This window comes from Nycticebus coucang, chromosome 16, assembly GCF_027406575.1.
Source record: "Nycticebus coucang isolate mNycCou1 chromosome 16, mNycCou1.pri, whole genome shotgun sequence".
NCBI lineage: Eukaryota > Metazoa > Chordata > Mammalia > Primates > Lorisidae > Nycticebus > Nycticebus coucang.
In genome coordinates, this window is record NC_069795.1 from 47432066 (window position 1) to 47455924 (window position 23859).

The following is a 23859-nucleotide window of genomic DNA, read 5'->3' on the forward strand; positions in this document are numbered from 1 at the left end:
AATGCACTTATTGCCGATATGGAGAATGTTTTAGTGTTCTGGATAGAAGATCAAACCAGCCACAATATTCTTTTAAACCAAAAACTGATAGAGAGCAAGACCCTAACTCTGTTCAATTCTATGAAGGCTGAGAGAAGCTGTAGAAGAAAAGTTGGAAGCTAGCAGAAGTTTGTTCCTGACGTTTGAGAAATTAGGCCATCTCTGTAATGGTGCAAAGTGAAGCAGCCCTACTGATGGAGAATGCATCAAGAAGAAGATGGAGCTGAGATAACTGATGAAGGGGGTTATACTAAACAACATATTTTCATGTGGACAAAATAGCCTTCTATTGTAAGAAGATTCCATCCAGGACTTTAATGGTGAGAAAGGATAAGTCAATGCTGGGCTTCAAAGCATTAAAGACATGTCAACTTGTTAGGAACTAAGGGACTTGCTGACTTTAAGTGAAAGCCAATGCTCATTTATCATTACAAAAATCTTAAAAACCCCTAAGAATTGTGCTAAATTTACTCTGCCTATGCTCTATAAACAGAACAAAGCCTGGATGATAACACCTTTGTTTATAGCATGGTTTACTGAATATTTTATGCCTGTTGTTGAGACATACTTCTTACAGAAAAAAAAAAAAGAAAAGAATTCTTTCAGAATAGTGCCGGCCACTGACAAAGTACCTAGTTTCTCATAAGCTCCTATGGTGATGTTTTCATGCCTGCTAACATAACATTCATTCTGCAGCCCATGAATCAAAGACTAATTTCAACTTTCAAGTCTTCTTATTTAAGAAATATATTTCGTACGGCTATAGCTGCCATAGTTAATGATTCTTCTGGTGGATCTTGGCAAAGTAAACTGAAAACCTGGAAAGGATTTGCCATTCTACATGCCATTAAGAACATTCGTGATTTGTGGGAGGAGGTTAAAATACCCACGTTAAAAAGAGGAGTTTGGGAGAAGTTGATTGCCAGACTTCATGGATGACGTTGAAATGTTCAAGACTTAAGTGGAAGAAGGAACTGTGGGTGTGGTAGAAACAGCAAAAGAACTAAAGTTAGAAGTGGAGCACGAAGATGGGACTGAATTGCTACTATCTCATGATAAAGCTGTAATGAACGAGGATTTGCCTCTTCTGGATGAGCAAAGAAAGTGGTTTCTTGGAATGGAATCTACTCTTGGTGAAGATACTGTGAACATTGTGGAAATGACAGCAAAGGATTTATTTTTATTTTTTATTTTATTTATTCACTTTTTTTGAGTCTCACTCTTTCGCTCTGGGTAGAGTGCTATGGCATCATGGCTCACAGCAACCTCAAACTCTTGGGCTTGAACAATTAATCCTCTTGCCTCAGCCTCCCTGGGACTACAGACACCAGCTACAATGCCCAGCTAGTTTTTCTGTTCTTTTTAGCAGAGACAGGGTCTCCCTCGTGCTCAAGCTGGTCTTGAACTCCTGAGCTTAAGCAATTCCACCCTCCTCACCCCCAAGAGTGCTAGGGTTATAGGCGTGAGCCACAACACCCAGTCACAACAAAGGATTTAGACTATTACATAAATGTAGTTGGTAAAGCAACAGCACAATTTGAAAGGATTGGCTCTAATTTTGAGAAAAGGTCTACTGTGGGTAAATTGCTATCAAATAGCATCACATGCTGCAGAGAAATCTTTCATGAAAGGCCAAGTTAATTGATGTGGCAGACTTCATTATTGTCTTTTTTTAAAAAATTGCCCTGGCCACTGCAACCTTCAGGAACCTGATGAGTAAGCGGTCATCAATATTGAGGCAAAAAGTTCGCAAGTTGCTGAAGGCTCAGAGATTGTTAGCATTTTTTAGCAACATAGTTTTATTTAACTAAGGTATGTCTATTGTTTTTTAGACAATGTCATCGCACACTTAACAGACTACCGTATAGTGTAAACATAACTTTTACTTGCACAGGAAAACTAAAAAATTTGCATGCTTGCTTTATTATGATATTTGATTTGTTGTAGTGCTTTGGAACTGAACCCAGGCTTTCTCTTAGGTATGTCTGTACTTGTACAAGGTGTCCATAAAGTTTGTGTGCAATTTACTACTATTTTAAATTGCATATGAACTTTATGTCCACCCTGTATGTTGGGTTGAACAAAGAAGAGTGAACTGTGATAATGTGACTAAATTATATGGGGAGCCTTAAAAGTTATCCTAACAAGGTCTGTCTCAACTTCTTGTCCTTGAAGCTAAAGATGTTGCCTTTTTTCTGGTATAAGGAGATTATCTTTCATATGGGAATTTCATTTTTGCTTTTAAGATATGGGGCAACACGGGTACAATGTGTGGGTATATGCCACACCTCCTGGGCGAAGGGCTTAACTACAACTTGGACTTTACCTAGCACACGCAAACAACGTAACCTAGCCGTTTATACCCCTATGTTAATCTGAAGTTTATACAAAGATATTACTGCAAACTGAGAGATGAATTAATAATTAGAACTCAAGAATCGAAAGTTATTATAAGAAAAAATTTAAATATTTCAGTCAGGGCTTATGCAATCAAAAATATGCATAATTATTGCAAAATAAACATTTCTTAAAAATGTCTGAAGCTTTTTTCAAAAGACGATATACAAAATGGAAACACGACAGGCGAATAAAAAGAAATGTCTAAGTATAAAATTCCATATTATTGAAATCAAAAACTGTGAATCAAAAAGTTATATAAATTTATTCTTGACATTGAAATATGCAAAAATAAAAAGAATTGTTTTCAAAAAAGAGAAAAAAGCACAATAGTCAAAGTGATCTTCTTGCACCTGCTGTTTTTCAAGTGTCTTTAAGTAGTCAAAATATCAGAATAGCATATTTGAGCCTCTTCAAGCCATGCAGTGTTTGGGGTGCATGTGTGTGCGTCAAGGTTAGTCTTGTGTAAGGAAAGCCGTAGCAGCAGAGGCAGTTTGAGACTTTTTTTTCAATTTTTTTTTCAATTTTTTTTGAGGAAGTAGTCCACAGCATATTCTTAACTTAGTTGCTCTTCTCAATAATTCACCCACACTTCCTTTTTCCTCACTTTCTTACAGATATTTTTATTCTTCTCAACCTCCTCCCCAGTCTTCTTTCTCCCTCTGCTCCCTTCTTTTGATGGTTTTCAGAGCGGTAGGTCCTGCTCTCCCCTCTGCGCGTAACAACAAAGCTGTGTGTGCTGTGGAGAGAAGCTGAAAAATAAGACAGATCATTCTTTTTTTACCAGTTTTCTTAGGTTAATTGAGCTGGATATGCTATTATTTTCTTTGGAAAACTAGTCGTGAATGACAGTAATATAATATGGGCTGCTGGGTTTGCTGTTAGAGTTGTTGTCTTGCTTTGTTTTTGTGTTTGCCAATTCCATCATCCGGTAAAGCATTTTTTTTAAAAAGTGAGGTTTTAGGAGATCAGAATACTAAAATAATATTTTCATTGACTACTGTTTTTTCAATGGCTTTAATTTTTCTTGGGTAGCTGAGCCATTCTTAGAAGTACGCTATCTTTATGTTTTATTTCAGTACTTGCCAGTGAAGAAGCTTCACAACCCTTGGTCTTGGATAATTTCTGGCAGAGAAGCCCCACAAATTTAGCAGTTTCCTGAGCCTTCAACTTACTAGTCCCTGCTCACCACACTCTCTACCTTCAGGAACAGAGGGCCTTTGGGGAACAGATTCCTAAAAGTGCAGGTAAGCAAAGGAGACCATTGTCCCATATTCCTTAAATGTAAGTTCGAACACTTGAAATGTTCTTATACAATGTTTTGATCTCCAGTAGGTGATATTAAAATTCCCTCTCCTTCTGTGAATACACCTTCTTGTTATTTTCTCTCTTACTAGTTTTTCAGGTAGCCAGAACATCCGTGAGGCTGTTAATATAACTAGTGACTTTCCAGCATATCCCAAAGTTGACTATGGAGGTTTTAAATACTATTTTTATTCTCAATCTAAATGGGCCTTCATTGGGACTGTTCTAAGCCAAAATATAAAAGGAAAGTAAGAAAAATCTTGAATTAAAATCAGAAAATTACATTCATCACAAATACTCTAGAAGTTGTGCTACCATAAGAACAAGTTGTGTAACCTTGGGTAAAGGGCTTGACCTCTTTGGACCTTGTTTTCTCAGTAAAGTTAATTCTAGTCCCTTCTCTGTCTTTAAATGCAACAATTAATAATAATTTCACTAAAGTACCTTGCAATTATTTTTGCTTATTCTCTTTACTATTCATGGAACCCCATGCAGAAATATTTGACACCAATGTAAAACTGTTTTGAGAAAGCTCTGGAGCTCATCTACCCACCCAGAATTAGCCATGTGTTTTATCCACCAAGTTATGTGGTCTTTCTGATTCATTATAGTTCATCAAAGAATAATTATTCCATTAGCAAATTTTTTACATTATAGTCTTGTTTGGGGATCTTTTTGTGAAAGACAGTTACTGACTGAGAACATTATGCTTTAGTGGTACTGGCAAATAAGTACATTCACAATGGTTTTGTGATTTAGTCCTAGGGAATTTCATGAGCTCTTGCTTGTTCATACGAAGATGATTCAGGACTGTGCCCTTGATCAGCTTGGTCCTGAATCACTGCACTTACAGAACTCTGGAGTAGCACGAGCCTAAGTTAGATCTTCATGCTTCTTATTGCCAGCACATCTTAATTTAATGTAGTGTGGGCTGTAATCGCCTTGGTGATTTGCAGGGCTACCTTTCCTGTCAATCTTTACACTTTCTGGCATCAAGAAGATAAAAGCATTTTGAGAGTAACCTACTGAACATGGATTCTGGTGTGTGCCTGGGTTTGCGTCCCAGCTCTGCCACTTAAAAGTTATAACTTCTGTGTACGTTAGGATCTTTATCTTTACATAGGGACGACAATAACACCTTTCTTAAAGGGTAGTTTTGAGGATTAAAAGAATTGTACATCTAACCCATTTAGACCAGTGATATCACAGACATGTTTAGAAAATTTTGACCCATTTTATTGCCATCTGTTACACATGTTTATTCTTCTGCCTTCGTTCTCTAGCTTAGGGCTAACACAAATTCCAGTTTTACAACTTACCGTTTTAGACACTGTTGAGTCACTACTTTGTTTGCTTCTAAGCCTAGGGCACAATTCTGAATCCTTCTCAATATCATAATGGGTTCATATGAGAGTGTAAGGTGAAACCTATTTGTCAGCTCTGATTTTTTTATAGAGTTCTTAATGTTTTTTCCTTCAAGACATACACTATATGTAGTGCTAACTTTCCTGTTAATATTTACACTTTCTGGCATCAAGAAGATGGAAGATTACAAATGTGGATTTTCTGTTTGTTGTTTATTTATACTAAGAGCAATTTTATCATGAGAATCATAAAAAGGTGTGGTTTATATAACCAGAATAGGCTCTAATTCCAAGATGAGTTTTGCCAGTGAATTACTACTATATTGAAATCCTTTCATTTTATATTCAGAAGCAGATGAGTAAGGCTTCCTGTTATAGATATATTAAAATTTTAAAATGAATGTGCAGCAAAAATAGCTAGCACAATAATATAAACTTAATTTTTTGAGGCTATTATTAGCACATGATATCATGAGTTCTTTATGCTGGATCTTTACCCAGGATATTATGAAGCTAGTTTTTTAGCTTGGTATGTGGCCAGATAATGCTTTGTTAATTTTATTGTTTTTAATTGTAGTATTTAATAAGTCAAGCAGAGATTGATTTTTTTTTTTTTTTTTGGAGACAGTCTCACTTGGTTGCCCTGCATAGAGTGCTGTGGCATCATAGCTCATGGCAACCTCAACTTGGGCTCAAGCCATCCTCTTGCCTCAGCCTCCTGAGGCTGCACCACTATGCCTCACTAATTTATCTATTTTTAGTAGAGACAGGTCTCACTCTTGCTCTTGCTGGTCTTGAACTCATGAGCTCAAGGGACCCTCCCGCCTTGGCTTCCTAGAGTGCTAGGATTCCAGGCATGAGCCACCAAGCCCAGCTGCTTTATTATTTTTAAAGGAAGAACTAAAACAAGATTACCTTACTGTATGTCAGATACTTATCTAAGTGCTTCAGATAATAGTAGCTCCTTATAGGTAGTATTGTTATAATATTTCCCATTTTTTAGCTGAGGAGACTGAAGTATAAAGAAGTAAAGCAAATTCACCTGGTGACACAATTAGAGGAAGTGCTGAGGCTCAAACTCAGGGGTGTCTGGTTGCAAAGGAAGCAATCTTAATACCTAATTGTGCTGTTACCTACAAAGAAGAAATTGCATGACGAAGATGATGGAAAGTGAGGTGGGAGGACAAAACTATAGAAGTCTTAAAGGCTAGGCTAAGTGACAAGATGAGAGCTGCACTTTGAAGATTTTATACCAGGTAAAGCACATGGTTTGGTTTAAAGGGAAGAAAGATTATAGATCATTGCCAATAGTTAAGGTGGAGAAGTAATGAGAACAGGGGTTTAGGAAACAGGATTAAGATAAACAGCTTGAGAACACCTGTATTGAGGTGGGCAGAGCAGGAAGAGGAAGTCCAGAAGCACAGGCAGAGAAGTTAGCAGTGTGAGGCCCAGACCAGTTTGGTGCCCCCCACGGGGAGGTGGTTCAGAATTGAAAACCATACATATCAGAAAGCATTAGAACAGAACAAAGACGTGTGTGTGTGTGTGTGTGTGTGTGTAGGTGGGGGGTGGGTAGAGATATTAATTAATTCAGTTCCTTATTGACTCGTTTGCTTACTCATTGAGTAAGTAAATATGACTGTGCACCCACAATGAGATAGCAGTTTTGCTGGAGTGGAACCCAGGGAAAAATGTTCTCCTGTGCCACAAACTCTGCTTATTGGAAAGATCACTTTTTGTTTTTTTCTTTTTTTGCAGTTTTTGGCCAGGGCTGGGTTTGAACCCTCCACTCTGGTATATGGGGCTGCCCCCCTACTCCTTTGAGCCACAGGCGCCACCTGGAAAGATCACTTTTGACAAATGCTTTAACTTTTCTAAATCCTGGCTGCCTCCCCTGTAATATGGCACCTAAGACCTTTCTCTGTCTGAATGTCCTCAACTCTTGTGGTCTTTCCTGCTCTCAGGTCTGCAGTTCGTGGGCCCATGTTATGAATTCCAATAATTGGAAATATTGTAATCAGTTGACTGGTGATTTGATTGGCACTTGTAGGTGAATCTGAAAGAGATGCAGAATGAAGTCTGTGTCCCATAGGTGCAATCTGAACGGAGTAGTCCTGCTTATTTTCTCTCACAAATGGCAGTAATATCATAGTGATGCCGGAAATAGATGGAAGAATATGACTGAATATAACACAGGAGGGACAGGTCCAGGGAATTTACAGAGTACCATAAATGTTCCCTAGGATGGTAAAGGAAATTGCTCTTACTTTCAAAGCATGTCTGACCAGATTCTTCAGAGAAAATTCTGTTGATTGAAAATTCAAAAGGTCAAACTCCAAAGACTTTTAAAAGATGGAGCTGAAGAGCTACGTTTTCTGTGAAGCCCCGATCCTGTCAGTTGGATGCACTTCCTCTTTTCCCTGACCTTCTCCAGCAGCAATTCTCAAACGCACGGGTCACCTGGGGCTCTTGCCAACATGCAGGTCCTGACTCGGCGGATCAAAGAGCGGGGATGAGATTCTGCATTTCTTCCAGATTCTCAAGTGATGCTGATACTGTTGATCCGGGCACCACACTTGGAGTAGCAGGGGTCTAAAATATTCTGCTTTACTTCTTACAACAGATAATCAAAATAATTTAGGAATAGTATAACTTAGTTCCCTCACCACACTGTAAGCAATATTCCTCATATCCTTAAGTAAAATACATCTGCGTAGGGCGGCGCCTGTGGCTCAAGGAGTAGGGCGCCAGTCCCATATGCCGGAGGTGGCAGGTTCAAACCCAGCCCCGGCCAAAAACCACAAAAAAAAAAAAAAAATACATCTGCGTTATGAAATGCTTGATTAAGAGGCTCTTACCTTGTCAGCATCAGTAATTTGAATTGCTATAGGTAGGGACTTTTTCCTTTTACACTGAGAGATTGAAGTAAATGTGTTATTCAAAACTGGTAGGCATCGGTATGCACTATATAAAGTTTTCACATAAGCTTAAATATATATTTACTGTGTGACCCCTGAAAATGTATATCCATTCAAAGAGTTGTACTTGAATGTTCAACACAGCTTTATTTATAATAACCAAAAATGGCAAAGAAATGTGTATTATTTGGTGAGTTGATAAACAAGCAGTGTTGTAGTAGTTCTTGTAATAACTACTTAGCAATAAGAAAGAATGAATTCCCAGTAGGAGCAACAGTTGGGACAGTTTTTTTCTAAAAGCAATATGTTCACCGAAGTTACCAGAAATAAGATATAGACTGTATGATTCCATTTATACAAAACTTTAGAGAAAGCAAAACTATAGTGATAGATTAGTTTGCTAGGTGCCAGGAAGTAGGCAAAAGGAATTTACTGTAAAGAGGAATTAAGGCACTTTGGGGCTTGATGGAAATGTTAATATCATGTCTTTGGTGGTGGTTACCTAATTTTATACATTTTCCAAAATTCATCTAATAGTAGATTTAAACATGGTGAATTCGATTGCACAAAAATATCTCAATAAAGCTAATTTTAAAAATCAACCACAGTCGGGCAGCGCCTGTGGCTCAAGCAGTAGGGCGCCCGTCCCATATGCCGGAGGTGGCAGGTTCAAACCCTGCCCCGGCCAAAAAAAAAAAAAAAAAAAAAATCAACCACAGTCATCACCTGTTAACAATATGGAATTCTTCTTGGAGATTAATATCAGTCGGATGTTGATATAAAGAAGTAGAGAACATTTTCATTGTGAGAGAAGAAAGAGGCCCCGGAAGAAAATATGAAAAAATAGTAGGAACATAAGAAATTCCCATAAAAGCTTCCTTGTGTATTTGCAATGGAGCTTAGTCTACAGGGAGAGATCTTGAAAACAGGAACTCCAGTTCATTTATTTTTAGTATGCAGTTCAGTTGCTTTTAGCTGAATGATTTTAGTGTGTCCGGCTGTGCTATTAAAAAGCGAAATTCTGCTGAATAGTCATTTCTGTCCTTTTTATATTCTTTGCGATGAGCACATCCCATTTTCAGGGGAGATTTGGTAATCTGCTTTGATAATGAGGGCTTAGATTTTACTAAGTGAAAAGATCTTAGCAAAAGCACTGGCTTTTTCGAGAAACTGAGAAGTGTATGTGTATATGTAGGAACCAGCTTCATATCATTGCCTTAGTAGAAGAATTGGGGGAGTAAGGGAAAGAAAGTTATTTATGTTCTCCTTCTGACATGCAAAAAAGAAACAGTTATACCCTTAGAAATCTGTCAGGATTTGTATAGTTGATCCAATTTGTTGAAACTGTACAAATCTGGGTTTTTGGGGGGAAGGGAGAATAAATCAAATTATAGTTTTCTATTAATTTACTCAGTTATGTCAGAGTTCTTGTCTTAATTTGTACTAAATAACTGTAGTTCATAAATTCAGATTTAAATTTGGCCTCTTCACATGTAATATTGTATAATAATGTTTAAATCTGGATGTGCTAGCCTTTTTTATCTTTAATTATGGCCTATTGAGAATTTTTCAGTCTTTCAAGCAGAAAATCCCATCAACCAGAATACTGATTCTTTAACATTTATCTCTTTAATTGTGAGACAAATAGTTTTTAATGTTATAATGTTGTAAGTAAATATACTTTTAAATGTGTACATTTAATGGGTCTTACTCTCTTGTTTCATTTAAAAAAGGTATTGTTAAGTGAACATATTAATTCACACTGTTATAGTTAAAAATACAGTAATTTGAGTTGTTCATTCAGCACAATTTAAAAGTGTGGGCTTTGAAATTAGGCAGATCTCAGTTTGAATTCTGGCTACTGCCCTCGGTATTAAACATTTCTAGCATGGAGGAGATAGTATCCCTGATTACGTCATTAAGTGGAAAAGGGCCTAGTTCTATGCTGGGCATCTGGTAAGTGCCCAATAACCTCAGTCTGTAAATGAAGCTGCCCCCACACACCCAGACTATCTAATTAGATTAAGGACTAAACTTAAACGAGGGGCAGCAGGTGGGGTGAAGAGCACTGAGGCCTTTGCGTCTGTTGCATGTGTCCCTGTGTATCTCCATTAAGGCTTGGCATGTTTGGCAATGGGCTAGGTCTGGGAGGCTTAGGATTATGGCACCTGCGAGACCAGACCAGAAGACCTAGGCATTCATGGGTGGCGAGAGCTGGGAGGTAGTTGTTCTGAGTTAGTGCGCATGGGCATATGGTCGCAGATAATAATTGCAAATGGAGCAATAAGGACAAAGAGGAAGGAAGGCAGATATGAGATCTCTTGGCTGTATTTCACAGTCTCGAGTGTGTGTCCCTGTGAGCTGAGGGCTGGCGGAGACATGGATGAAGCAGGGGCTGGCCAAGGGCTGAACGGACACAGGCGCCAGGAGGAACACCTGGAAGGGTATGGAGGTGAGCTATGCACAAAGCCACCTGGCTAGTCGGGAAGTCATGTTGAAGTCTAGCTGCTGCTAAGATGTTAGACATTAGGCACCCACAGGCTGTGTGGACACAGCGCAGGTGTTCTCTAATTTGCATAGAGTACTGGACGGCAGCATGCTGAGTGTGAGAGGAGATGTGGTTGCTGAAAGAGTAGGACATCGGTCACTGGAAGAAGGGAGCAAAAGGCCTCTCCACAGAGTCAATGGGGAGCATAGTTTAGGATTTTAGGGACTAAAAAAGGTAAAAGTTTGGCTACAGAGTTGCTGGGGTGGCTAAGAGAGAGAAGACAGCAGACATTAGAAAGCTAGGCTATAACTTAAGGTCCCAGCAGCAAGGGCTCTGGTCCAGTGCATGAAATGTCCAAGGTAACCAAGGGATCCATAGGGCCTGATCCAATGGGTGAGCTGCTCCTCGAGAGCTCCTGGGGCTTCCTTTCCTTGGGCTAGCATCAGTCCTAGTGTTTGGGTAGCTGAGCCTGCAGCCAACTCAAGACAAATGGGGAACAGAGGAGCCAGGCATGTGGGGTCTCTTTGTGTTCAGCATCTGGAAAAGTGAACACCACGGGGCTTTTTCACTGGTGTTGTACAATATTGGTTGAGATACCCATAGGGTTTTTGTATCTAATGAGTAGAATAGTATTTCCAGAATTGTCGCTGAACATGTTTTCTTCCTAGCTGGTTGGAAAAGCAAGCTCCCTTTGGTTTGAGAAAGCATTAGGAGAGTCTAAAAAATAAATCTGGAGATATAAAGTTTGTATAAAAGATTATATGTCCATCAATTCATTTTAGGTGCAAAATAAGCTTGCTAAATGGATGTACATGTTTCCATAGGGTTTGTTTTTATAAATAATACTAGTATGGCTGGGAGGAACAGCATTGGGAAGAACAGGGTTGGGAGTAATAGGCTTTTATCTCAACAGAGTTTGAATCAAAAAGACTATAAACTTTCTCTTCATTTCATCAGTTCCTAGAATTGACCCTGCATAAGGAGCTGATGGGATTGACAAATTGGAGAAACGCTCTGTAAGGTTTCGCATGGTATCGATAAGCGTGGGCCTGTGCTCGTTTGTGAAACCTCACATCTGGGGGAGGTCATATTATGCATGGGCTCTGGCTTGATAGATTCAGCTTTGAGACCTGGTTCTGCTATTTGTCAGGTCAGGAAAATTACTGCTTTTCTGACTTTGTTTCCTCATCAGAAAAATGGAAATTGTGAGTTTACTCTGTCCTTCAAGCGTGATTGTCAGGATGACATATACCATATACCAAAAGCATTTGTTACGTGACTTGGCACACGGGCAGAGCACTCAGACCTCTTAATGATTATCAGCCATTATCCACTGAGCATTTGTCATGTGCTAGGCATTTAGGGTAAAAAAAATTAGTACAAAGCATCTAGTTATGAGATCTGAAACTATACTCAACAGCTATTGATTTAGCATCTCCTACGTGCCAGAGGTTGTTAGAAGTATTAGAAATGATAAGATAGAGAAGACAGACAGGACCTGTTCTCATTGGGATAATTGCTGTCACGTTTGTTATGGTATCTGTATTTCAGCAAATCCACTAATAATTTTTTTCCCTCGTGGCTCTGTTGCACATCCTAGAGTAGTGATTATCAAAATTTAGTGTGCATAAGAATCAAATAAATTTGTACACACTTATATTCTTGAGCCCCAGAGACTCAGATCAAGTAGAGACTGTGGTATGTGCATGTTAACAAGCCCCAACTGGTGTTGTACCTGCCCTAGAGCCTCCCTGCCCTTCACCAAAATCCTAATTTACCCTTCCAGGACTCAAGACGGCAAAAGACACTATGAAGAAGTTTTAGATTAGAATTCTCTTTTTTGGGTTCCCCTCATGCCTTTTATCTTGAAAGACAGGATGACACCAGGAAAAGAACCCTGAGAGGGAAGTGGTGAGACCATGCATCTGTTTCTGTTTCCCTTGAACTGTGTGACCCGAGAAAACTCAACCTTAGAATCCTTCAGTTTCCTCACTCACCAAGAGAACAAAAACTTGTACAACAAGCTTATTTTGCACCTTGAATGAATTGATGGACATACAACCTTTTATTACAAACTTTAGATCTCCACCCAAATAAAATATACTTTTATTATTAAAGAGAAGGAAATGCTGTTATCAAGATTGAGCTTAGTTTGGCATGTGTAGATTATTTATACATAGTATGAGAAGAAATGGACATTTGTTCTCTGCTATTGATCCTTCTATCCCTCGCTGACCTTTATGTACTTTAGATTGTTTTGTGACTGGAACTTTGTAAAGGATTCTTATTTTAGAGGCATCTTCCATCAGTCATGTTTGATTTTGACATCAAGAACTTGAAACATGTTCATGTTGGTAATTGAAGCTATATTGAAGAACCTTATGTCTTTTTTCTTTTCTTTTCTTCTTTTTTCGTTTTTTGAGATGGAGTCTCACTATGTTGCGCTTAGTAGAGTGCTGTGGCGTCACAGCTCACAGCAACCTCAAACTCTTGGGCTTAAGTGATTCTCTTGTCTCAGCCTCTCAAGTAGCTGGGACTACAGGCACCCACCTCAATGCCCAGCTATTTTTAGAGACGAGGTCTTGCTCTGGCTCAGGCTGGTCTCGAACTCATGAGCTCAGACAATCCAACCGTCTCAGCCTCACAGAGTGCTAGGATTACTGGCATGAGCTACCACACCCGGTCAGACCTTGTGTCTTTTTAAAAGCAGGTACCCTACATGTAATTTTAACTGATGTTTCTTTGAACGCATTTGCTTGAAGCAAAATGATCCTTCCATTTATAGAATTATAATTAGAAAATTCGATTATTTGTGATGGAAGCTTTTTCCTGCGGGCAAGGAGAGGAACCATACGTGTTTATCACAGTGATACACTGTCTGGCCTCAGTCTGCTTTGCAACTTGCGTATTGGATCTTTGAATTGCCTGTGAAATTGAAGAGAGTTGCTAAGCTTCTTTGTTTTTCAGCGATGTGTGCAATGGCTGTACAAGAGTGGATTCGGTTTACTTTCTGAAGAGAAAACACTTCTTTGTTTTCAGTTAAATCACATGTTAAGTGAAAAACAACAAAACAATAACAAAAATTGTGTTAACCCACACCTCCATAGTCTGTGAAACAATACATATGCAGCTCAAAGAGTATATTTTGAGGGATAGATAAGCAAATTGAATGGTAAATACTGAATTTTTTTCTATAGACCTCCATACACTGTCTTATCTTAGATGTAAACATACTATGTATGTTTTTAAATTTGCTGATATTGGTATAAGTGGTATCCTTGTTGGATATTTGCATAAATGATGTTATGCTTAGTGAAGTCTTAAGTGTTTAATTTGACCATTTAAGCAAGATGTTTGGTGATTATTTTGGCCTGTGGTAAATTGCCTTCCAGACAGTCTAACAACCCAAAAAGGGAGGTGGTGTGATCTCACTTGAGGACATTCAGGTCAGAAGAGGTAAACTGATTTACCTGAGGCTCCCAAAGCCTTATGTGGACTTGGGCTGTGAATCATGTCTTCTGATTTCTAATCAGTGTTGACTCTTCCCAGGGATTAGAAATATGTGTAAATAAAAGTTGCTCATTTAACTTGTTTATTTGCTTTCTCCTGACATAGTCTTCATTTCTATTTACAATAGTTGCATGTGGGGGGTGGTGGCTTTCTTAATAGCAGTGAGAAGCAACAGCTGCCAGCAGTCCAGAAGCAATCTTAACCAGATAATCACTACAGTTTAGGACTTCACCAAATAGCCCAGAGACTCCTGAGCTGCAAAAGGTCTCAATTCTAAGAAAGCCCAGCCAGTTAGGATATATGTTAAAATTTCCCCAGTCTATCAATAAAACTTAAATTATGTTTAGTATATTCTACTTAGGAAGGCAAGAGAGTAGTTTCAGATTTCTATTTGGACTTTTTTACCATTAAAAGGGAGGCAGTGTTAGAGTACTTGGAAAGGTTTCCAACCAGATTAATGTGTTCTATGCTCATCCCCCCTGACTAAGGTTAATAGATATGGACAGGAGCGAGAGGAGTGGGACATGCAGTTGTTTAGATGAACCAGAAAAATAATATACCTCTTTAAAGTCACATGCTTTGAAATAGAAGATGTATGATAAAGCTGTATATTAAATTTGTCTTTTTCATTTAATTACATATGAAAGTGGGAACTTTTCATTTTTGTCTTTGAAGCAAAGAGAAAACTAAACAAACATGTTTTAGAGGTTTAAAAAATATATATTCTATACAGACTCTTTTTTTTGCATTTGCATTCTAGAGGATTGGGTTCAGGTTTTTGTCTGTCTGCAAATGTGCAATAAACAATACTATCAGGTTAATACAAGAAGTAATTATCTGAATGTACCTGTGCTATGATGTTGAAAAATCAAAATTGACAATGTGGGAAATATTTTTCAGTACTCTTTTTCTCGGTTTTTCAAAGTTCGAAAAAGGATGTGTTAAAAATTATAATGCATAACGTTTAGAAGTCATTTCAAGAACCAAGATATGAAATTCTTTAGTTACACTTTAAGGAATATGTTTACTTTCTATTGAGAGGAAGAAAGATACTTTTTAATATTTCTGAAAAAAGTTTGGGATCTGGAATAGACATATAAAATTTTGTTCCAGGGCGGCGCCTATGGCTCAGTGAGTAGGGCACCGGCCCCATATACTGAGGGTGGCAGGTTCAAACCCAGCCCTGGCCAAATTGCAACAACAAAAAAAATAGCTGGGCGTTGTGGCGGGCGCCTGTAGTCCCAGCTACTCGGGAGGCTGAGGCAAGAGAATCACGTAAGCCCAGGAATTGGAGGTTGCTGTGAGTCCTTTGACGTCATGGCACTCTACTGAGGACGGTAAAGTGAGACTCTGTCTCTACAAAAAAAAAAAAAAAAAAAATTGCATTAAAATTTTGTTCCGAAGGAATTGTTTTCTTTCTTACCTAGTATGAGAAAGTGGTAGGGAAGCCCCCAGCTTTGAAACCATGAAACTGTTTTTTGGCCTAAATTGCCTCGTGTTGTACAGATTGATAAGAAGAGAGACAGAAAAAAAAATTGTCTTTTTAGCACACTTAGTATTTTTTAAACTAAGGGCTTGTATCTTTTTTTCCCTGTTTTTCCTTCTCTATATGTTTATTCACTAATGCTTACATTTGAGTTGTGAACATCCATCCGCATAACCATTTTGCCTTTGCTTTGAACTTCACTCCTTGTTTTTCAGGTGGGCCAGCCATGAGAGGGTACCTCGTGGCCATATTCCTGAGTGCTGTCTTCCTCTACTATGTGCTGCACTGTATATTATGGGGAGCAAATGTCTATTGGTAGGTTTTGTTTTGCTATTTAAAAATAACTCTCAAGCTAATGTTTTACACAAACTCACAAATAATATTAGAAGGTTGAATAAAAAAAAGAGATAGAAACCTGTAACATTTTCTAGTTTTCCTTTATAAATTCGGTTTATATCCCAATATCCTACAATACAAAGATTGTATCTCTAATAATCTAAAAACATAAGCAAAGCCTACTTTTTATTGACTCTGCAGTACAGCTGTGGTGTTGACAATCTTTGGGACATAACATTCTTTATAGAATAGTTCTCCTTAGGTTAATGGAGTAATTCTCGGATTTAGTGATACTTGACTTTTAGAATTTAAAGTACATGCACAAGAGATTGTTGATAAAATATATAGACACTACACCTGATTTCCTTTGTTTAAAAATATCTGATGAATGATGAGATGGAGTATATGTATCTTTTGAAATAGCTTTGACTTAAAATGTCACATGTAAAATTTAGAAGGAGCAAAGATAGTTTTGCTGCAGAGAAAGCCTCAATAGTAAGTTTTTTAACCCTTCTCCCCATTGCCAGTCCTTTGGCCAAGAAAAAAAAACGTTTTGATGACCTTTAAATTCTGAACGTGTAGTAACCACATGACAACTTCCTGTCCTACACAAAGAATCAGTATTTTTGCCAGTGTTTCAGTAGTAGATCTTAGATCATGTTTCTAGCTTGTGCTTATTAGATTTTTAAAAATGATGATTCTTTTTTTAATTTCATTACTTGTTGATTGTAAAGGGAAGTTAGCCAAATGGTCACTGGAAAAATGCCCAGTGCCAGCAGGCTGGATTTGGTTCTTAAGTTTTAGGCCTTGGACCTATGAGGCTAGAGAATTTTGAAGTCTGATTATACACGAAATGAGGACAATACTGCGGGGATCTGTCCCTCCATCTCTGCCACGTTCTCTGTCCCACAGTAGGTGAAGACAAAAACCAAAGAGAAAGCAGAAAGCTTAGCAGATTGCTACTGTCCTCCAAATCCTATCATGTGTCACAGGGAAAATAATAAAACTGATCATGCAAGGGGTCCACATTCTGCTAGTCTTTTGTAATCTGGCTTTAAGTGGTGACCTAAGCTATCACATTACTTCTGTCATAGCAGGTATCATAGGGAATGACCTCAGATGAATGTTTGTGCAATGAATTTGCTTTCATAAAAATTGTTTGACTACTAATTGTTTTTTTAAAAAAGCCATCCTGACTCAATGCCTGTAGCTCAAGTGGCTAAGGTGCCAGCCACATACACCAGAGCTGGTGGGTTTGAATCCAGCCTGAGCCCGCCAAACAACAATGACAACTCCAACCAAAAAATAGCCAGGCATTGTGGCAGGCACCTGTAGTCCCAGCTACTAGGGAGGCTGAGGTAAGAGAATCGCTTAAGCCCAGGAATTGGAGGTTGCTGTGAGCTGTGATGCCATGGCACTCTACCCAGGGTGGGAGCTTGAGGTTCTGTCTCAAAAAAGAAAAAGAAAAAAGCCACCTAAACGTTGTCTTTACAATGTCCTAAAATAGTTTGTTTTCTATGTTTATGACCTTAAACATCAAACAATATCTTATACCTCACATTGTTCTCCAAATATAATTCAGCTTTTATGGTCTGACATGCTAGTCTACCATTTTTATGGGTCTTCCTTAGCTATAAAGCAAAGGATCATTGCCATTAATGGTATTCACAAAAGAAGTTTTCCCACATGAGGTCTTTACTAGCCTGATAGTTGAGAAACCTAGCAGCTTTAACTGTGGGGTTTTTGTATCCCCCAAATTGAAAATTGTGTCTATCTCTGAAGGGTTTAGGCTGTTTCTATCTGTGTGAATTCTGCTATTTATAGAAGAAAATTGATGAGTTTTCTTTTTATACTAATCTTTACAGAATTTATGATCATTAGGAAGTTCTTTAGTATTACTCAGTTTTCCTCTTTTCTGGCTAAGTCTGGACCCTGTCCCCTGCCCCTCATTTGTTTTCCCTGTTGTGCTCTGTCATGTTTCACAATACCCTTTTAAATTGTGGAGACAAGTACTCCATTCAGGAAACACACAAGGGCCTAACCTGTGCCAAGAATAGAGGAGAGCTAGATACAGCTCTAAATAGTGTCATTTGTGGAGTCCCTGGGCTCACGAATCAAGAGTCTATGGACCCTGCTGTGGTCAGGTGTGTCTGTGGTGCTTACTACTGGTATATGTTCCCAGGGGTGGCATGGAGGACCTCGATGGCCGTGTGCACTTGGGATGAGTTTGGTTTCTCATATTTTCTGGGGCTTCTGAAAGCGAGCCTGGCTGTGGCTTCTGCAGTGTAATAATCCTGGCCCTTCTCTGAGGTCCTTGGAATCACTGCTCTTGAGTTACTTCTGGTTGCTAATCACCACAGCCTTTTCCACCTCATCTCTCCAAACCCTCAAGTGTGTGCAGGACTTGGAGAAGGTACTGTCAAACCTCGGGGGCTTTGGGGAGGATTTTTATTTGCTGCCTGAGAAGCCTCTCAGTGGTGGCACTAGCGGTTTCCCAGGGCATTTGCTTCCCTTTGGGCAGGCTGCCCAGTTCTGTTTCTAACTGACACTATTTTTGTCTCATAGGGTACCACCTGTGGAAATGAAACGGAGAAACAAGATCCAGCCTTGTTTATCAAAGCCAGCTTTTGCCTCTTTGCTGAGGTAAAAATATACAAAAGGAAAAAAAAAAAACATGGCGTACAAAATGTTCAATATGTGTTTGTAATCACTTTCCATACTTGTTTACCATTTTTATACAATCTTAGCAGTATTAAGTGAACACCCCATATTTAAGGATGAGCTTGAATATCCTGTCTCTTTTTGTGCTTTTAGTCAGAGCTCTGCATGTATTTTAAGAAAAGGCTTTGAAGAACTCAATCAAACCAGTATTCTTTTCACACAGGTGAGGCTAGACAGGTCTATTTGTGTTTGATCATAAAAAAGTGAACTGTTCTTCAGGGTTTTGTTCTTACCATTTGTTGTTCCCGTGTTACTTTTCACCCTTATTATTTTGTGGTTTCTTCTCCCCTGCCTCTAGGTTAAACTTTGTGATTAGAAATCTTCCCTGACTTTTACTAACTTTTTTCTTTTTTAATTAAATCATAGCTGTGTACATTAATGCGATCATGGGGCACCATACACTGGTTTTATAGACCATTTGACATACTTCCATCACACTGGTTAACACAGCCTTCCTGGCATTTTCTTAGTTATTGTGTTAAGACATTTATATTCTACATTTACTAAGTTTCACATGTACCCTTGTAAGATGCACTGCAGGGGTAATCCCACCAATCACCCTCCCTCCCCTCCCTCTCCCCTTTCCCCATATTCTTAGGTTATAACTGGGTTATAGCCTTCATATGGAAGCTATAAATTAGTTTCATAGTAGGGCTGAGTACATTGGATAGTTTTTCTTCCATTCTTGAGATACTTTACTAAGAAGAATATGTTCCAGCTCCATCCATATAAACATGAAAGAGGTAACTTTTGATGAACTATGTAGAATACCATAAGGATGAATCTATATAGAATAAAAATGCTGATCGTTCTCTGCGGTGGTCTGGACTTGCAGAGAAGTTACTCTGCCACTACAAATGTTCTTTTCCTGTGTCACTTCAACTTTGCACAGATTGCTGGCCAGAATGCTTCTAACTTACGGGCAATAAATGACAGTCTGTTCTAGGCATCTTTAATGGTATAAAAATAGGCACCCTGGTCAGCATTTTGTCTATTAAGCGTTATTTACATTTTCTTTTTTCTTTTATTATATTACTGTACCTTTCCATTACTGGTTCCTAACCCAGTGGAATTATACATCTCTTTAGAGTCAATCAGCTCTCTGGAAAACTGTACATATACAAACTTTTTAACATAGATTATAAGTATGTTATGCTGATTATAGTCTATCCCTGGGTGTGTGTTCTGTTAGGAGCACTGCAAAGCTGGGAGAGCAGTTGTGAACTATTTTTGACCATGACTCATAGTAAAAAACACATTTAACTTTGGGACCTAGGATAAACAGGTATTTAAAATCCAAGAAAAAGGAAAGGATTTTTACCCTTATTGCTCCAAGTGTTCTATTCTATTCACTTTTTTAAAATATGCTGATCATGACTCACAAAATTGTTTTTATAAACCGCATGTGGATTGTAGGCTAGGAAAACTCAAAAGGGCTAAAATATAGAGATTGCTCAGCGGGTATATGAGTTTGTAGTCTAAGTGACAAGTAGGTTTGCATTTGTCATTTAACAATATTCTCTGAGGGGAGCACCCTAAAATATGCTTGAGGATATTTTCTCAGAAATACAGAAAAACCAGTAGCAATTTGGAGAAGCTTTGCTCTGGAAGCTAGAGCTATTACAAAGAGGACATTTCCTTCTTAGAATTAGGCTTACATGTGGATTTCAGCTTTTGGATTTATGAGCCAGCGACCCCAGACAAGATATTCATCATAGCTGATACAACTTCATACATGGGGTACTTTTAAGTTTAGAAATGGCTTAGCATCAATACTTATATTGCTTTCTTCCTATATGTGGCCATCATTTTATCACTTGGTGTTGGTTGGGTTTTAAATTTTGTCTTTATCCCCTGAGCTATAGCATATTTTGTTCCAGTGCTTGGAAAGTGTTTCCAGTCCAGTTGTATAAGTCCATCCTATATCCCATTTTATATAACATTCAAATACTGTTTAAAATTATTTTTAATGTAAAAATAGTACATTTTCATATAGTCAGTATAACAATATACATTATATATTATGGTTATTTTCAGTTGTGATTTTTAAAGTCTACAAATATAATAAGAATTTGACAAAATTATTCTCTATCCTTTCCTTCCAGGTTTCATCAGTTCCACCCTTTTTTGTGTGCAGCTGACTTTAAAAAGATTGCTTCCTTGTATGGTAGCGATAAGTTTGATTTGCCCTATGGGACAAGAACATCAGGTCAGTAGTATTATTTTTACCCTGCCCTGTTAAATTTGAGTGGTGTTTGATGAGAACAGCATGTTTATAGGATTTTTAAGCCTTTTAATATTTCTGCTTCCTAATGATTCCTAAGGGATATAGTATTGGGATGAGATAAAAGGAACTGACTTTTAAAATATAAATCTCTAACCCTTTTGAGGCAGTGTAGAAGCAAAGGATAAAAAAAGCAGATTTGCTTTAGTTGTTGAGAAACTGCTTTTTACGTTTGTTCTGACACCATGTGGTTCATGTGATTTCTGGTGCCTTACCTCATTCCTATTTATAATTAGCTTTGGACAACCCTGAGGATTAACTTATTTCCTGTCTCCCCATTTTACCTTCGTACCTCTGAGTTCTATTTCATTTCATCCCCAAGTTTTAGCTCCTTAAGCAAGCTTTTAATTGAATCAGTGGCTATTTTATTTTTGTTAAATTTTAGAGAGATTATTCCATCTTCTGATGATGAAACACTTTCCCTTCTTATAGATAAGTGATTGGCCTTATATAGCTTTAAGTTCTAGATTTTTGAGAGACCTTAAAAACCCAAGAGGTGACAGGCCTACAATTGACTGGAATTTACTATTGATTTTTCTCTTCTAATGTCAGTTTCAGAATCATCTGATATTGCTAATTTTTGGATAACTCTTTAATGATGGTTTTCAGATTAAGCATCTTATTTTTCTTCTATAGTTTTTAGAAAGTGTCCTTAGAGCACTTGTCATTTTAAATTGCTTATTGAGTAGTGCTGGCTGATTGCTTCTTTGGGATGGGATGAAAGGTATTGAACTTTAAAATACGAATTTCCAGGGCAGCACCTGTGGCTCAGTGGGTTTGGCACTGGCCCCATATACTGAGGGTGGCGGGTTCAAACCCGGCCCTGGCCATATTGCAACAAAAAAATTGCTGGGCATTGTGGTGGGCGCCTGTAGTCCCAGCTACTTGGGAGGCTGAGGCAAGAGAATTGCCTAAGTCCAGGAGTTGGAGGTTACTGTGAGCTATGTGATGCCAGGGCACTCTACCAAGGGCGATAAAGTGAGACTCTATATCTACAAAACAACAACAACAACAAATTTTCAACTTTTTAAGGCAGTATACAAGTGTCATTACTTTTTCACAGAATATCATTACTTTTTCAGGATAAATCACATGTGGCCATACTAGCTGGAAATGGGTTTGTGTGTGTGTGTGTGGGGGGGGGAGCAAGGTGGCTTACTATGTACCTAAAAAGCCATGTTATCCTTTATTCATAATATTCCATTTGTTTTCTAGCGGAATATTTTCGACTTGCTCTTTCAAAACTGCAGAGCTGTGATCTCTTTGATGAGTTTGACAAGTGAGTTGATTTCCTTGCTTACATTTAGCTTAGCTTAGCTTTAGCTAAGGTGGCTCAAAATATATATCCCAAGAAATGTAAAATGTTTTTACAGGAAATTTTCATAATGTTTGCATGTAACTTGGCGGCACCTGTGGCTTAAGGAGTAGGGCGCCGATCCCATATGCCGGAGGTGGCGGGTTCAAAGCCAGCCCCAGCCAAAAACCACAAAAAAAAAAAAAAAAATATTTGCATGTAACTGAATCTTCTACTAGTTATTTCTTTGATGCTTAAAGTAAACAAACTCCACAATTTACTTAGAAGCTGCATAACTGGTTAGCTCAGAAGTTTGCAGTCTTGAAGATGATCCAGTGCTGGTCCCAAGACAGGACATTTTTAACCCACAGTCACCTTTTTTAAGTTGTCCTACTTAAGAATTAATTCATACACACCCTGTTAATCAACTCACAGCCTTCCTTCCTGGACTGTCCCAACTTTTCTCAGACATCCTCTTAACTACTCATGAAGATGCTTTCTGTTTCATTTTTAAGGAGGTTGAATATTAGCTATTGGAAGCAGCACTCTTCCTTTCTAAAATCAGGATTATATTTTCAAGGAAGCCAACAACTTTCTAAGGTAGTTATTTTCTGACTACAAAGGTAATTTAGTTCTTAGAAAATTTTGTTGGCAAGTTGACCCTGGAGAAGTTAAATTGCCAAAGATAGACCTCTTGGCAGTTAGGCTTATTTTACAGAAGTAGACTTAACTTCACAAAATTTTAAACTACACTTTAGAAGTTGGCCGGTGGGCCAGCGTGGTGATATAGGTGGTCCACAGATGTCAGGCCTCTATTTAAAAGGAAAATCACAGAATTTCCTCTCTTGCTCCTTGTGGGATCCAGAAGTTGGGGGTAGTGAACAGAGGTGTGAAAGCAGAAACAGAGTTTGCGGAGTGGAGCTGTAGAAGCAGTGTTAGATTTTGTCTGAGTTTATCTTACTTTTCTGTGTTGGAGACCTAGATTGTTGAAGTGTGGATTTTATAATATGTGTTGGTTCGTTTCAGTTTGTATAATTTGAGACTATGCTGTCAACCGAACTGATTGTCAGTTTCATGCATATCAACGGCAATTGTATTTGTTTCCAACCTAAAATTCCATGTAGCTCTTATTTGTAGGATGTATTTCTGGGCAGACTTCTCGCGCACATGCTTTGCGTCAGTGTTCTCTGATTTTGTAAGTGGGGAGAGTGAGGCTGGGGACATGTATACGATTTGTGACAGCTGGGAAACCCAGATAGTTCTAACTCTAGTGCCAGGATACCTGGGTAAAGAGTGATAATGGCTATTCCTTAAGTATTTGCAGCAAGGATCTGCAAATATTTATAAGGATTCTTGGCCCTCTGAATGCGAGCTACTGTCAGGATTCTTGAGGGTATGTGATCAGAAGTTTTGTCTTGCCTAGTTTTACTGAAGAGCGAGGCTGTGCTTAATTTAGGTGCTTTGAAAACCCCTTCTCCACAGGTGTTCGTTTGTGTGTGCCTCAGCCAGCCTATTTCCTCCTCTTCTTGCTGCTTTCGTCTTGCTGTCCTCTGCCTTTTGCCCCCTTTGTCATCAAGAGCACCCCCACTCCCCACCATCAACCTATGTCTATTTCTTGGTATTATTTATATCGGGAGAGAAGTGAGGTGTGGTTGGTGAGGATGGATTGAAAATCATGCTGACTACACAGAGTTCTTTATTTTGAAGTTGCCAAGAG

The 23859-nt window shown here is 38.4% G+C and overlaps 1 protein-coding gene across 5 annotated transcripts in view; it reads left to right on the forward strand.

Moving 5' to 3' along the window:
* Positions 1-23859, forward strand: part of ST3GAL6 (ST3 beta-galactoside alpha-2,3-sialyltransferase 6) — a 75302-nt gene that overhangs the window by 26799 nt on the left and 24644 nt on the right. For 3 of the 5 annotated variants that reach the window (XM_053565760.1, XM_053565761.1, XM_053565762.1), the window contains exons 2-6: positions 3516-3683; positions 15723-15822; positions 18409-18486; positions 20670-20773; positions 22064-22127. In XM_053565760.1, the coding sequence (XP_053421735.1) occupies positions 15734-15822; positions 18409-18486; positions 20670-20773; positions 22064-22127 (335 nt within the window). In that variant the 5' untranslated portion in view covers positions 3516-3683; positions 15723-15733. Of the gene's footprint in view, positions 1-3515; positions 3684-15722; positions 15823-18408; positions 18487-18657; positions 18728-20669; positions 20774-22063; positions 22128-23859 lie in introns of those variants that run through there. The other 2 variants (XM_053565763.1, XM_053565764.1) reach the window with 2 other exon arrangements.